This window comes from Plecotus auritus, assembly GCF_963455305.1.
Source record: "Plecotus auritus genome assembly, chromosome: 9".
Taxonomy (NCBI): domain Eukaryota; kingdom Metazoa; phylum Chordata; class Mammalia; order Chiroptera; family Vespertilionidae; genus Plecotus; species Plecotus auritus.
In genome coordinates this window covers 81,390,541-81,407,051 of record NC_137783.1, presented here as the reverse complement: position 1 = coordinate 81,407,051, position 16,511 = coordinate 81,390,541, and the positions used below count along the sequence as shown (strand labels likewise).

Sequence of the window (16,511 nt, the reverse complement as noted above, 5' to 3'; positions counted from 1 at the left end):
CCCTGCCACTCCACCACCACCTACTCCGGACACAGAACATCCAGCCATGGATAAAGATGAGCTGGTGAAGAAGGCCAGCCTGGCCAAGCAGGCTGAGAAATACGATGATTTGAAGCCTATATGAAGTCTGTAATGAGCAAGGAGCTGAATTACCCAATGTAGAGAGGTATCTTCTCTCAGTTGCTTATAAGAATGTTATAGGAGTCCAGGTTATCTTGGAGAGTCATCTCCAGTATTGAGCGAAAAATGAGAGGTGCTGAGAAGAAACAGCAGATGGCTCAATATAAAGAGAAAATTGAGACCGAGCTAAGGGCTATATGCAATGATGTAATACTGTTTCTCTTGTGAAAGTTCTTGATCCCCAAAGCTTCACAAGCACAAAGCAAAGTTTTCCATTTGAAAAGGAAAGGAGCCCTGGCTGGTGTGGCTCCAGTTGGTTGGAATGTCATCCCTTACACAAAAAGGTGGCGCGTTTGATGGCCGGTCAGGGCACAAACCCGGTGGTGGGTTTGATCCCTGGTTGGGAGGCAGCTGGTTGATGTTTCTCTCCCTCCGCTTCCTCTCTCTCAAAATCAATTAAAAAAAGAGAGAAATTTATGAAAAGTAAAGGACTACTACAATTGTTACTTGACTGAGGTTGCTGCTGGTGATGACAAGAAAGGGATTGTGGATCAGTCACAATAAGCATACTAAGATGCTTTTGAAATCAGCAAAAAGAAATGTAACCAACACACCCTATCAGATTGGGTCTGGCTGGCCCTTAACTTCTCTGTGTTCTATTATGAGATTCTGAACTCTTTGGAGAAAGCCTGCTTTTTTGCAAAGAGAACTTTTGATGAAGCCACTGCTGAAATTGATACATTATGTGAAGAGTCATACAAAGACAGAAAGCTAATAATGCAATCACTGAGAGAACACTTGACATTGTGGATACTGGATACCTAAGGAGAGGAAGCTGAAGCAGGAGAATGAAGAGAAAATTAACCGGCCTCTCAACTTTTGTCTGCCTCATTTTAAAATTTACACAGTGGACCATTAGTCATCCATGCTGTCCCACAAATAGTTTTTTTTTTTACGATTTATGACAGATTTGTTATTTTTATTTGAATTTCTCTATCTCCCATGAGGTTTTTATGTTTAATATTAGCGGAGTAGAAATAGCTAACACTTAGGGAGTTCTGTTTCCATCTTGAGTGGCAAATAGGGGGATGTGGGATTTTTATACAAGTTATAAATGTTTGACTTAGTACATTTGGAACATTGTTGCTTCACAAGGGTCAGTGTTAAAACAGTTTCCATGTCTAAGCAAAGAAAACTGCCTACATATTGGTTTGTCCTGGTGGGGAATAAAAAGAATAATTGGTTCTAGTCACGGGCGTAGTTGTGGGTATTGAAGTTTTGGAGCACTTAGAGCAGTGGTGGGGAACCTTTTTCTGATGTTTTTTACATCACTAGAGGCCCGGTGCACAAAATTCCTGCATGGGTAGGGTTCCTAGACCTGGCTGGCAATCAGGGCCGATCCAGGCTTTCCTTCCCTGGCTGTCCCCCTGGTGGTCAGCGCACGTCATAGTGAGCGATCGAACTCCTGGTCTCCTGGTCGAACTCCTGAGGGGACACTTTGCATATTAGTCTTTTATATATGTAGATTTGCAGGCCATACAAAATTATCAACTTAAAAATTAGCCTGCTATATTTGGTCAAACATTTAATTACCTCACCCCTAATGCCTTGGCAGGGCCAGACCAAATGATTTCTTGGGCCTTATATGCCCCATGAGCCAGACTTTCTCTACCCCTCACTTAGAGGGATGTAGTAAAAATGGATATCCTATGGATAGCACATGTTGAACCATGTGTGTATCTGTGGAATACTCACTTTCAATGTGCACACCTGCACACCTGTGACTACATCTGCAAAAGTATTGCTTTAGTTGTGACCCAATTTACTCTGGATAAGGGCAGAAATGATTCACATTCCATTATTTGTAAAATTACTTGCTGTTTGTTTTCATTCACTTTGCTACGCTCATTTTATTTGTATTTAAATGGTTTAGGCAACCTAAGAACACATGTACAAGTCAAGATGCAGTAAAATGAATTGCTTGATATCCATTACTTCATGTATATCAAGCACAGCAGTAAAACAAAAAACAAAACAAAACATGTATTTACCATTTTTAAAGGGTTTTTTTTTTTTTGTGCTTTTGTGAATTTCTTTGATACTTGCCTAACACGCAGCACATGCTATAAAATAGTTAATAGGGAAATAACTTGAAATTATGATTAGCTTTGTTTAATGTCTCATGAAATGTTCATGAATAATCCTATCTAATAAAAGAGTAATATGCAAATTGACCATCACTCCAACACACAAGATGGCTGCCCCCCCATGTGGACACAAGATGGCCAGCAGGGGAGGGACCAGGTCTGCACGGGAGGGCAGTTGTGGGCAATCAGGCCAGCAGGGGAGGGCAGTTGGGGGAGACCCAAGTCTGCAGGGGAGGGCAGTTAGGGGCAATCAGGCTGGCAGGGGAGCAGTTAGGCATCAATCAGGCTGACAGGGGAGTGGTTAGGGGGTGATCAGGCTGGCAGGCAGAAGTGGTTAGGGGCAATCAGGAAGGCAGGCAGGCGAGCAGTTGGGAGCCAGCAGTCCTGGATTGTGAGAGGGATGTCCAACTGCCCGTTTAGGCCCGATCCTACCAGGCAGTCGGACATCCCTCGAGGGGTCCCAGATTGGAGAGGGTGCAGGCTGGGCTGAGGGACATCCCCCGCCCCCGTGCATGATTTTCGTGCACCGGGCCTCTAGTCTAAGCATAATTGTTAAGAATGTGTATTATGTAAGTAGAATAAAAGCTTTATGAATGGACAAAAAAATGTTTATTTACACCAGAAAATGTGTATCAACATATAAAAAATATAATTAGATATGTAAGATACAAATACATTGGAATAATTAACACATCCTTATAACAGCCAGGATGTACTCAACTGAAACAACATTAAACTCAATTAACAGTGACTTAGATCGGCAATTTTCAACTGGTGTGCCATAAGAATTTTTAAAACATTGCAATACCTGACTATTTAGTCAGGGGCACTGAATTCTTTTCCCTTAGATTGTCAAATAAAAAAATGACAACAGCCAACACAACAATAACTATTTGGTGTGAATGAATCAAAATTATACCTATTTTTTTTTTGTCAGGCCAAAAATATATCTTTTTGGTGTGCCGCAGAATTTTAGTAATTAGTTTGCGTTTGATAAAGCTCAATTTGTTTAATGGCTGATATTGGTAATGGTGGAGGAAAAGGTACGAGTTTTCATTTCTGCAGAATCCTTAAATCCTCTAACCTGTCTGGAAATATTTTCATTTTGTCTTAAACTTGATTAGGTATAGAATACTAGCCTTTCAAATATTTAAAGAAAATGTTCCTTCAACCTCCTGCATTTGTCCAATGAAAAGAGTGGGGGTAGTCTGTTTTGTTTGGAAGGTAACTTATTTTTCTCTTCAAGAATTAGGATTATTTTCTTTATCCTTGGAATTCTGAAATTCCTTGAGGATGTGTCTAGGCATTCTTTTTTAGCACCTTTCAATATGAAGACTTGTAGGAATAGGTAGCAAGGGACACAAGTTTTTAGTCCTGGAAACTTTCTTCTTGTACTTTGACTATATCTTCTCCTCTACTATTTTTTGTTCTCTCCTTCTGGAACCCTTTTTAGTAGAAGTTAATATGATTCTAGATCTATCCTTGATATTAATTAACCAAAAAAAATTTTTTTTGATTTCAGAGAGGAAGGGAGAGGGAGATAGAAACATCAATGATGAGAGAGAATCACTGATCGGCTGCCTCCTGCACATTCCCTAGTGGGGCGGGGGACTGAGCCCACAACCCAGGCATGTGCCCTTGACCGGAATCGAACCTGGGACCCTTCAGTCCGCAGGCTGATGCTCTATCCACTGAGCCAAATCAGTTAGGGTGACATTCATTAATTTTCCATAATGTCTTTGCTCTACATTCAGGGAGAACTCTGGTTTAATTTTTTAAATTACTAATTTTGTCTTTATTAGTTAGCGCTTTTATTTTTTATTCAAAGCTCTCTTTATTTTGATTAACTTATTTTCAGAGAGAAACAGATATCCACTTGCTTTTCCACTTATTTATGTATTCAAAAAGGGAGAGGGGAGAGAGAGATAGAAACATCAATGATGAGAGAGAATCATTGATCGGCTGCCTCCTGCACGCCCCCTACTGGGGATTGAGCTCAAAACCCGGGCATGTGCCCTGACAAGGAATTGAACCATGACCTCCTGGTTCATAGGCCAACTCTCAACTCTGAGCCACGCTGGTCAGGCAATAAAAAAATATTTTTAAAAAAGAAGCAATTCTCAACTGAGTGAGGTGCTGCGGCCGCCCCCCCACCACACCCCCAAAACATTTGGGAACACATGAAAGCTTTTTCTGTTTAATAATGAGGGGAGGGGAGAGGAATACACAAGGAGTGTCCGCTACTAAACTTTATGAGGGTGAATACCAGAATGATGAACAACCCACAACATGTAGGATCATCTTTTATAACCATTCAAAATGTTAATAACACTTCTACTGAAAAATAAGGATGCAGATTATGAGAAAAGGGGAGTAAATAGTCAATGTAGTTTAACACCAATATATTAAACCCGTCAGATTTAGAGATAAGCAAGCTCTGTTATTATTATGGTTAAATAGGCTAAAATTTGGAAAGCTAGGTCTTGCAATTTTGGTGATAGCATGATAAGACATCCAGGAATCCTAAGAGGACAACATATTGAACAACCTTGGGTTACTCCAAGGAGATCAAAGATTCTTAAAAACAGTATATTAAAGCCACTAGCTGTAGCAAGTACAAAGTTTTTGACTATTTCTGCTTAGAAGTACACATTAAGCAAGGAACAGCATCACACTATGCTCCTGTTCCCAGTCAGGAGTGCACAGAAAAGAAGCATCATTCTAGATGATAAAATATATTATCAACACAAATTAGCAAAAATAAAACAAAAAGAAGCCCTACCACATTCAACATATTCATAAAATAGTTTAATCAAATAATTTAAGAAAAATACACGTATATATGAATGCTACGAAGTTTTAAAAGGTCTCTGCTATTTCTTATTAAATGCTAATTTATTAAAAGGCAGAATCATGGATATAAGTTAATATGCAACAAGATCTATATTTAGGGAAATTAGATTATTTTCTTATGTAATAAAGAGAAAAAATGAGCACAACAGCTTAATGTATACATATAGATTACTCAGTCACATATCTACAATTCACTGATATAGTCAATGATATAGTATTTCACTAGTGCACACACACAAATTATAGCAGGTGTGAGACAGCCATCCTTAGGAAGACATGGCTGCAAAGTTGACCCTTGGCTTGCATCTGGGAACTTGGATTTTGGGAATGTTCTTACCATTTCCTGTTAAGACTGGCTCACTGTACCTATATTGTTTATGTAAAATTCTGATTTATGTTAAACACTTGCTTTTCACCTAAGAGTCTGTAACTTTGGTTCATGTCAGGCAGAGACTGCCTATGTGACTGGCCCCAGGTAAAACACTGGGCACTGAGTCTTTAATAAGCTTCCATGGTAGACAGGATTTCACATGTGTTGTAATAATTAGTTGCTGAAAGAATCAGGTCTATCCTGTGTGACTTCACTCGGAGAAGATGCTTGGTTCGCCTGAACTTTACCACATACATCTTGTTGGCATTTTGTTTTGTATCCTTTATTGTAATAAAGTACAGCCAGGAATACAATTATATGCTGAGTCCTATGAGTCTTCCTAGCATTCCTTGAACCCGGGGTGGTCTTGAGAATGCTGACATGTTGGTGTCAGAAGTGGGATTCACTAGAACTGACTCACTGAAACATAGTGAAAGCATTGTTTGGGAAAAGCAAGGATGAAATGGTAGGATGACAAACCTTTCCTGCTTGGGTGGCTATGAACAGCAGCTGAGTTGGTATCTGCTATGAGAGGGAAGAGCTATCTATGAAATTTAAAAATAACCCCAGGTGAGTTGGCTCGCTTAATTTCCTGGCTGCTTTGGCCATGTTGAGTCAAGTCAGAAGAGAAGCAGCACAGCCTGGATGATGCATTCGGTTTTTGTTCTCACCTCCAAGTAGGAGGAGAAAATATCTAGAAGTTCCCACAGGTAAGCTTACGGTGGACCACAAAGGTTAAACTTTTGTGTTGCTCTCTTCTAAGCATGAGGAAATAATAGTTAAATTAGATCCCAGGGCTGGGGAAGGGTTTAGATCAGTCTTGGGCAAACTACGGCCCGCGGGCCGGATCCGGCTGTTCTATCCGGTTCTCTTGCTCTCCCTTCCGCTCCTTTACTTTGAATTTATATTAGTTCACACAAACACTCCATCCATGCTTTTGTTCCGGCCCTCCGGTCCAGTTTAAGAACCCATTGTGGCCCTCGAGTCAAAAAGTTTGCCCACCCCTGGTTTAGATAAACCAAGGGAGAGGAAACCACTCCAACTGTTTCTTCAGCCTAACTTGCTGCTGCAACAACCCCTCCATACTTCTTCCATTTCAGTCAGGATCTCCCAGCAACTATGTTAATGTTATAAAAGCTGACTTTTACTCCCGGAATTTGAGTAAATTTGTAATGAAAAAAGGGGAAGTTTAAAAAGATGGCTTTGTATTTTGTGACTATTGCATATGGATGTATGATAAAGATATAAAATATTGTATGTTTGTACTCTCATAAATGCTACAGGCATCATATCAATCAGAAAAAGCTGTAAAATAAAAAGTTAGCAATACACACCCTCCCTGCTTTTTACTGCTGGTGAGGGGATTGGAATCTAAAGTGTTTAAGTATTGGAAACAGAGTAAGTCTCTGTAATGAATGACATTTACTGTTATTTTTACCTATTGGTGTCTCTGAGAAAAGGGAGACAACATGAAAACAAAGAAAATCTCCAGATAGCGATACACTTTGGGAGTTTCAAAACACAGTTGTTAGTTGCTACTGAGCTCTTTTGAAATCAGATGTCTGGCCCTTAGAGGCTGATGATCTTCCAGCCTGATATGCATATTTTTGAGTGGATCAATTTGGAATCTAAGACTGACAAGAATAAAATAGGCTTAAAAAAGTCTTGTCACTGGGGCTTGGAACATGACTGTCTGTTCTATCATATATTGTCTTTGCTAATGCTGAAGAAAAGTCACTGGCTTTTCTGGAATCCTGAATTTACAAATCCTAATTGCCTGAATCTGAACCTAAGCTGAAACCTGATAATGTCTGGTGTTGGGCTGTTTAAACTTCAACACAAGTGTACTGAACTAAAGCAGGCATAAGCTCAATGAACTCGTCTTTGACTTGATTGCTAAAGATTTAAGACACACTTCTGTGGAGCCATAAGCTGAAAACATCATGTACTTTGGTTGGACCATCAGAATCACTTGCAATGCCCACAGAAAAGGGCTTATTCTCTGATGGACCATCTGAAATCAAGCTGCCTGGTTTTATCTAAGTAAATTCCTAACTTGTGGTCACTGACAAAAGCTCTAGTTGGCAGAGGGCCCTGTACTCGCTCCTTCCAGCCTGGACTCTCCATTGCTCTTAGGGATCTCTCACTACTATTGACTTGTGTTCAGCTTTCTGGATTAGCTGCAGTTTTCAACAATATTTAAGAACCTGACTCTATTTCTCTTACTTTTACCTCATCCCTTCTTGTACACACATCTTAGTTAGGCAACTTGGTTATTAAACACAGTTATCTTCAGAGGAACTAACCTTTTTCCAGGCTGTTCATGAGATTATCAGGACAAAAGAGGTGGGAGGTGATGTTAATCCATTTTGAAAGTTTTTGAAAACTCGGGATTTCATCCAGACCAATCCCTAAACATGATATATCTTTCTAGTTAGGTTGTACAAAAATGCCTTCCTATACAAATGTTTTTGTTCCTCTTGCAGGTCTGGATAATTGGGGAAAATGAGTAATTTTCATTAACGCATTGGACATAACTGATTTTATAAGGGAGAGGAAACAAAACTCAGCATCAGGGGAGGAGGATATTAATGATTTTTGTTTTTAAGAACTATTCTTGAAAGCTTTCACCTCTTCCTGGGAAAAACAAAACAAAAAAACCACACACACAAAAATAAACAAAAACAGAAAAAAACTACTGGTGTTGACTTTCCATGCTGCTGTGAATGCTTTGAATTCAAGCTGACTGCCGAGTTCCAATCACACCTAACAGTGCTCCGAGACAGTAGGGAGCAGCCTCAACTCTGACATTTTCCACATAGACCAACTCTAAATGTAATCCACACTAGTGAGGCAAATGAACTGGTGTCATAGATAAATGAAACTGTTGGAAATTAATTGCTTTCAGGCAGTCCAAGCCTGAAATCAAGGCCTGAACTGAACTAACTGAACTGGATTAGGAACTCTAGAGTGAAAGGCCTCCTGGGAGGAGGGCACACTAGAGGGCCTTCTTAATCTATACTACCTATTTTTTTTTTTTTTACTGACTAATGTATGTCTTGCTTGAGGTGCCCTAACAATTGTAAACTATTTGTTTCCAAGGGTACCATGTACACCCTCTAAGACGGTACTCCTTTATTTGTGTACCCTATCATGACACTGCTTGAACCCTGGAAGTGTTCAGGTCCACTTCAGTTTATAGGCCAGAGTTGTACTTTGCCTGAATTGATATTTCAGGCCATGTAAAAAGATCCATATAAAAAGTCACCCACTTTTCTAAGACAAACCTCATGGTTAATAGAATTTATTTTAACTAATTAAATCCAGGGCCTCTAAAAGATGTAACTGAGATCAATTCTATAGGTTGGTCTTGCCTTGCTGTGTGAAGTCCTACTGATAATAGTTTTGCTGTAAAGACATTTGGCCAAAGGCCAGGAGTTAACACAGCAGACAGGAGACTGTATTCCTTAGAAAGGCCTGCTTGGCCTGGGCTGGAATCTGAGAACTTGGTCAACAGTTCCCTACATTGACAAAACTTTCCTGAAATGATAAGAATGGCTAACTGTGTCTAATAATCTATTTGTGTAAATAGTATGGTTTACACTGAACAACTGCTCTCTTTTTCTGAAGGTCTGAATTTTTGGTACATGACAGGCAGAAGCTGGCTATTTGACCAGCCTCCAATAAAAACTCTGGGCACAGAGTCTCCAATGAGCTCCCCTGGAAGACAACACATCACATATGTTGTCAATCTTGTTGCTGGGGAAGTGTGCCCCATGTGACTCTATTGGGCGAATACTCTTGGCACTTTGTGTGTCTTTCCTCAGACTTCACCCCATGTGCCTTTTCCCCCTTGCTGATTTTGCTTTGTATCCTTCTGCTATAATAAATCATATCTGTAAGTATAACTACATGTTCAGTCCTGAGTCCTTGCAAATCACTGAAATTAGGGGTAGTCTTGAGGACCCCCCAACATAAATAGTAATACTTTTAAACAAGTAAATAGATCAATAAACATTTCACTTGAATATAGAAATGCACCACCAAAACTTCCTTTATGTTAGCAAAAAGTTAGAATTAATGAATTACTTACGAAAACAGATCAAACCACTGCTGTTTTGTAACAGACTCTTGGCGTAAAAGCTTCAAAACAATTGGACGCATGAAATCCCATTTGTCTTCAAACTGAAGAGAACCTTTATTCTTTGATAAAAAGAAAAGGATAAATAATAGTTTAATTTAAATGCAGTTAAATCAAAAGTGTTTACTTTTTAAAAGATAGCAAGAGAAATTTAAAAGAATCAGTTTTTCATAATGGAATCCCTATAAATTTAATCTGGTATCAAGAAATCACAGGAAGACAACCATAAAAAAAATCAATTGCACAAAATTGTATAGTGAAAAATTTGGTCTTGCCCAAAGTGAAGGTCTACCCTTTGCCCTTGGCTTCTAGTCTGGGCCCTTGGAATGTTATGTCATTATTTGCCTGGGGACCTTGGTTCATAATGAATATTCTAACAATGTGATTTAAGGAGGGAACTAACCAAACCCACAGTCTTTGGGTGAAGACTGGCCAATGTGGAAACAATTAACAATGAAAATTAGGGTGGAGGCTTTGGTTCAACCAACCTAGAGACTGAGATTACCCATGTGAGCAATCAAGCATGCCCTCATGTATGTAGCTGGTGTCAGAAATGAGGGTGGGCATGTGTGTAAAGAATATGGCCTCAAATTTTATAGTTGCCCTAAACTCCTCACAAAATGTACATTTAAAATCTCAATAAACTCTGAAAACTGAGAAGAAGAAAAAACCCACACAAGAAGATATTCCATTTCATTTTATAATGCTAAGAAAATACTGATACCAAACTGGTGAGAAGAGAAGAAATGAAAACTCTAGACCAATCTAACATAGAGAACATAGATGCAAAAATCTTAAATAGTAAATTAAACAAGTGGTGTATCAACAGAATGATACCTCATAATCATGCACAATTTATCCCAGGAATGTGAAAATGGCTCAATATTAGATAAAAAAAATCAATTCATTACATTACTAAAAAGAGAGACCCCATAAGTTAAATATAGCCATGTGACTTGCTTTTGCACATAAATTGAATAAAAATCATTAATTTTCTAACATACCACTATCACACACCCCTAAGAAACTCATTATTGCTTTTACTATATGACTTATTCAGGGCATTGCTCACTTGTATCAGATAAGATTCATGCTCTGACTGCATAGAATCTGCAAACTCCCTGAAACTATAACCCAGAAGCAGTTTTTATTTATTTTTTAAATATATTTTATTGATTTCAAGAGGAAGGGAGAGGGAGAAAGAGATAGAAACATCAATGATGAGAGAGAATCACTGATCGGCTGCCTCCTGCACACCCCACACAGGGGTTCGAGCCCGCAACTTGGGCATGTGCCCTGACCAGGAATCGAACCATGACCCCCTGGTTCATAGGTCGATGTTCAATCACTGAGCCACACTGGCTGGGCTAGAGCAGTTTTTAAACATATGGTCTGACAAGAACCTACACCAGAATTACCTAGGATGGTGATTACACATACAGATTTCTAAAACCTAACTCAGACCTTGCTGGATCAGAATCTCTCTCTTTTTTTCTTAAAAACATATTTTCATTGACTTCAGATAGGAAAGGAGAGGGAAAGATAGAAACATCAATGATGAGAGAGAATCATTGATTGGCTGCCCCCTGCATGTCCTGCACTGGAAACTGAGCCCATAATTTGGGCATGTGCCCTCACCAGGAATAACACCGTGACCTCCTGGTTCATAGGTTGGCACTTAACCACTGAGCACGCCAGCCGGGCTGGATCAGAATCTCTTGAGGTGAGATTAGAATTTGCATGTATAACAAATTCATAATAAAAGTATACAAAAATGTTAAGAGGGTTTATGACTCAAAAAAGGTTAGAAACCACTAACTAATATTAAACTCTGTGAAAGCAAGTGGTCCTTCTTACACCTACAAATACAGTTGATCCTAAAACTTATTGTACTGTCTCACCCAAGGTATGTACTTTAAATTTTTATTTTTAGTTTATAGAAGGGGGGGAAGAGGGGGATAGGGAGAGAGAAAAGAAGGAAAGAAACATTAATGTGATTAGAGAAACATCGATTGGTTGCCTCCCATATGCATCCAACTGGGGATCAAGTCCATGACCTAGGCATGTGCCCTGACCAGGTATTGAGCTGTAACCTTTTGATGTATGGGATGACACTCCAACAACTGAGCCATCGGCCAGGGCACAAATCTTCTTGACTATGACATGCAGAATGGTAATTTCCTCTTAATAAAAGGATATTTTATAATGTCAATTAAGTCTATTTCCATAAGTCATTTTGGCAATTTATAAAATAAAATGTAGTACAAATCCTTCAATTAAAATTAAAAAGGTACAGAGGACTAGAATAAATAGGTATTTGAGATAAATTAAATACTGGTTAGGCTCTGAAATCTATCAGCTATGGCAAAATAACAAGAAATACATTTTGGTGCTCCTGTTTGATGAAACATACAGGATTAACTACAGAAACACTTCCTCCTAATAATCAATTAAAGAAGAAATTTAATAATTAAATGTTTTCTATTAATTTTTTATAATAGATTACAAAAATGATACTCAAGCAGTTCTTTGACCTATTCTGTTTAACTCCAGGTCATATCATTAAGTCATAACTAAGCAGCAGGACACCAAACCTACTATATCTATGAAACACAATACCTTATTTCATGAAGGGACCTTCAAATTATGAACCATGATTTATGTTTCCAATGGTTGACTGAAGGCTGCCTCATCTCTATTAATGTGCTACAAAGTATTTTCTGCTTTAATTCTTTCATTATTATTCAGAACTCACCAACTGCTACTAAGTCTAGGATTATCTCACCCACTGGCTCTTTTTCATCAAAAGGATTTCAACACTTGCCATACCCTTCTATTATTCACTCTTTATGACACAACTAATTCCTTCACAGGCACTCTTCTCACACAGATGGGCTATGGGGAAGCCAGTGGGAGATGGCAATGGAAGATATGTGGGGGAGGAGTATTGTAGGCAGAGGAAACCGCCCTTGCAAAGACCCTAATCCCAACATAGAAGGATGTTAGTTGTACTCAGGGTAGAGCAAAGCAAGGACAGAGGAAAGCACAGATGAGATCAGAAAAACAACAAAGGTTGGATCTTGTAGGGTCTTAAAGGCCATTATAAAGACTTTGGCTTCAATGTAAGTGAAATGGGGAACCATTAAAAAATTTTGAGCCCTAGCCGGTTTGGCTCAGTGGATAGAGTGTCTGCCAGGTTCAATTTCCATCAAGGGCATGTACCTTGGTTGCAGGCTCCTCCCTGGCCCAGGCCCAGGCCCTGGTCGAGGCACATGCAGAAGGCAACCAATTGATGTGTTTCTCTCACATCGATATTTCTCTGTCTTTCCCTCTCTCTCAAAATCAATGGAAAAATATCCTCAGGTGAGGATTAAAAAAAAAAAAAAGGAACAAAACAGAGAACACAAAAATAGATCCAAAGAAATATATACAACTCATTAAAAAAACAAAATAATTTTTTTTTGAGCCCTGGCTGGTGTGTCTCTCAGTTGGTTGGAGCATCATCCGGTGCATCAAAAGATGGGGGGTTCACCCTAACCGGTTTGGCTCAGTGGATAGAGCGTCGGCCTGCAAACTGAAGGGTCCCAGGTTGGATTCCGGTCAAGGGCATGTTCCTTGGTTTCAGGCACATCCCCAGTAGGAGGTGTACAGGAGGCAGCTGATTGATGTTTCTAACTCTCTATTCCTCTCTCCTCCTCTCTGTAAAGAAAATCAATAAAATATAAATATAGTAAAGAAAAAAAAAGATGGCGGGTTCGATCTGCTGTCTGGGTTTGTGTGTGAGGCAACCAATAGATGTTTCTCGGTCACAATGTTGTTTCCCTCTTTCTCTCGCTCTGCCCCTCACCGCTCCCTCTCTCTCTACAATAAATGAAAAACATATCCTTGGATGAGGATTAAAAAATAAAAAAACAAAAATTGTTCAACAGCAGGACCGAATCAAGATGGCGGCATAGGTAAACACCTAAACTGCTGCCTCACACAACAATTTCAAAACTACAACTAAAAGACAAAATGTCTATCACCCAGAACCATGGGAAAGCTGGCTGAGTGGAAGTTCTACAACTAGAAGGAAAGAGAAAAGAGCATTGAGATGTGCACAAGCACTGAAAAGCTGAGGTACGGAGGCACGCGAATCGGGCTGGCGGCGGGCGACTGGGTGCGCTGCTTTTTTCAACCCGAAGGGAGACAAGCTCCCGATTACTCTGAACTCCAGTTTCTGGGGAGATGCTGGGGACCCAAACTCCTATGGGGAGAAGCTGGACTGTTTGCCATTGGGTTGGAAAGTGAGGGTGGCTTTCTTGCAGAGGTGCACGCAGCAATCATTGTTTACTGCGCTGGGGCGCAGGACGCGGGGACTTGGAAACGTGGAGACGTAGAGATGGCTGACTGGCAGCCATCGCTGTTTGCCACGCCCTAGCCTAGTGACGCCCTGAGACCCCGCCCTGCACAATCTACAAACCCACCCAAGCTCCACGCAGAGGCTTTTGCATATAAATGGTCTGCCCTATCACAGCTTAACCTAACAAACTGCAGCTCTGGTCAGACAGCTACAAAACCTCCAAACCACAAGCAAAGAGGAGAAAACTGTAGTTCTCACTGTACCTCCTGCTGGGTGGCCTCAGACAGTAGCTGACCTGCACGCCATTGGAGATCTAGAAGCTAGTGTATCTAGTGGTCAGTGTGAGACGACACCAGATTTCAACTACTCACATCCATAAGTGACACATTCAAGAGGCAGACTCAGTGAGCACCAAAGCCCCACTGAAGCAAGTCCTGCCCCATAAGTGTGTCTCCAGCACAGCAGTTCTTCCATTATAGACACAGCAAGTCCTCACAGCCAATTGGCCTGGAGGTCAAATCCTCCCAGTGTACCAACAGCAATCAAGGCTTAACTACACCAAGACTTTGCACTCAGCCCACAAAAGGGTGCACCAAGAGTGTCCACCTCAGGTGATAGGCTGAACCACTGGTCACCTACCACAGAAAACCACTCCATCAACACAGGGAAGCAGCAAAATGCGGAGACGAAGAAACATGTCACGAATGAAAGAAATGGAGGAAAGCAAACTACTGGACATAGAGTTCAAAACCACATTTAGAAGGTTACTCAAGAATCTTCTAAAAACCGCCGAGAAACTTGATGAGACCTCTGAGGAGCTTAGTGAGACCTTCAAGGACCTTAATGAGAATGCCAAAAAAAATGGAAAAGGACCAGTCAGAAATTAAGCATACACTGTCTGAAATAAAGACTATACAGAAATTCAACTGTAGATCAAAGGACCCCAAGAATCAAACCAAAGATCTGAAATATGAGGAAACAAAAAACACCCAACCAGAAAAACAAAAAGAAAAAAGAATCCAAAAATATGAAGATAGTGTAAGGAGCCTCTGGGACAACTTTAAGCATACCAACATCCAAATTATTGGGGTGCCAAAAGTAGAGAGAGAGCAAAATATTGAAAACCTATTAGAAGAAATAATGACAGAAAACTTTCCCTACCTGGTGAAAGAAATAGACTTACAAGTCCAGGAAGTGCAGAGAACCCCAAACAAGAGGAATCCAAAGAGGACCACACCAAGACACATCATAGTTAAAATGCCAAAGGCAAAAGACAAAGAGAAAATCTTGAAAGCAGCAAGAGAAAAACAGTTAGTTACCTACAAGGGAGTACCCATACGACTGTCAGCTGATTTCTCAACAGAAACTATGCAGGCCAGAAGGGAGTGGCAAGAAATATTCAAAGTGATGAACAGTAAGAACCTACAACCAAGATTACTCTACCCAGCAAAGCTATCATTCAGAACTGAAGGTCAGATAAAGAGCTTCACAGACAAGAAAAAGCTAAAGGAGTTCATCACCACCAAACTAGGATTATGTGAAATGCTAAAGGGTATTCTTTAAGAAGAGGAAGAAGAAGAAATAGGTAAAGATAAAAATTATGAACAACAAAATGACAACAAATACATACCTACCAACAAGTGAATCTAAAAATCAAGTGAATGGAAAATCTGATGAACAGAATGGACTGATGAATATAATAGAATCAGGGACATAGAAAGGGAGTGGACTGACAATTCTCAGGGGGTAGGGGGTGTGAGGGGTGCGGGAAGAGATTGGACAAAAATCTTATACCTATGGATGAAGACAGTGGTGGGGGATAAGGGCACGGGGTGGGGTGGGGAATCAGGTGGAGGGGATCTATGGGGGGGGGGAGAGGAACACCTGTAATAATCTGAAAAATAAAGATTTATTTAAAAATTAAAAAAATGTTGTTCAACATCACTAATCATTAGAAAAATGCAAATCAAAACCACAATGAGATACCATAGATAAATGGCTACCATAGATAAATCAACAAACAAGTGTTGGTGAGGTTGTGGAGAAAAGGGAACCCCGGTGCACTTTTGGCAGTGCAACCACTATGGAAAATGTTGAGGAGGTTCCTCAAAAAGTTAAAAATGGAACTGCCTTATGACTAGTGATTGCACTTCTGGGAATTCCTCTGAAGAAACCCAAAACACTAATCCGAGAGAGTATATGCACCCCTATGTTCATCACAGCATTATTTACAACAGCCAAGAAGATATGGAAGTAGCTCAAGTGCCCACCAGTAGAAGAGTGGATAAAAAAGCTGTGGTACATTTACACAATGGATACTACTCAGCCGTGAAAAAGAATGAAGCTTTATCTTTTGCAACAACATAGATGGATCTACAGCAGTGGTCAGTAAACCGCGGCTCACGAGCCACATGCGGCTCTTTGGCCACTTGAGTGTGGCTCTTCCACAAAATACCACGGCCTGGGCGAGTCTATTTTGATGAAGTGGCATTAGAAGAAGTTTAAGTTTAAAAAATTTGGCTCTCAAAAGAAATTTCA

At 40.0% G+C, this 16,511-nt stretch overlaps 1 protein-coding gene and 1 pseudogene across 2 annotated transcripts in view; one reads left to right on the top strand and one right to left on the bottom strand.

The window, feature by feature from the left end:
- Window positions 1–16,511, bottom strand: part of CUL5 (cullin 5) — a 94,935-nt gene that overhangs the window by 53,363 nt on the left and 25,061 nt on the right. Inside the window, exon 2 of the mRNA XM_080687021.1 lies at window positions 9,584–9,693. Within this exon, the coding sequence (XP_080543147.1) occupies window positions 9,584–9,693 (110 nt within the window). The remainder of the gene's footprint in view (window positions 1–9,583; window positions 9,694–16,511) is intronic.
- On the top strand, window positions 23–972 carry LOC308234113 (14-3-3 protein zeta/delta-like; annotated as a pseudogene). Its single transcript has 2 exons — window positions 23–423; window positions 610–972. The product of its transcript is annotated as a 14-3-3 protein zeta/delta-like (transcript).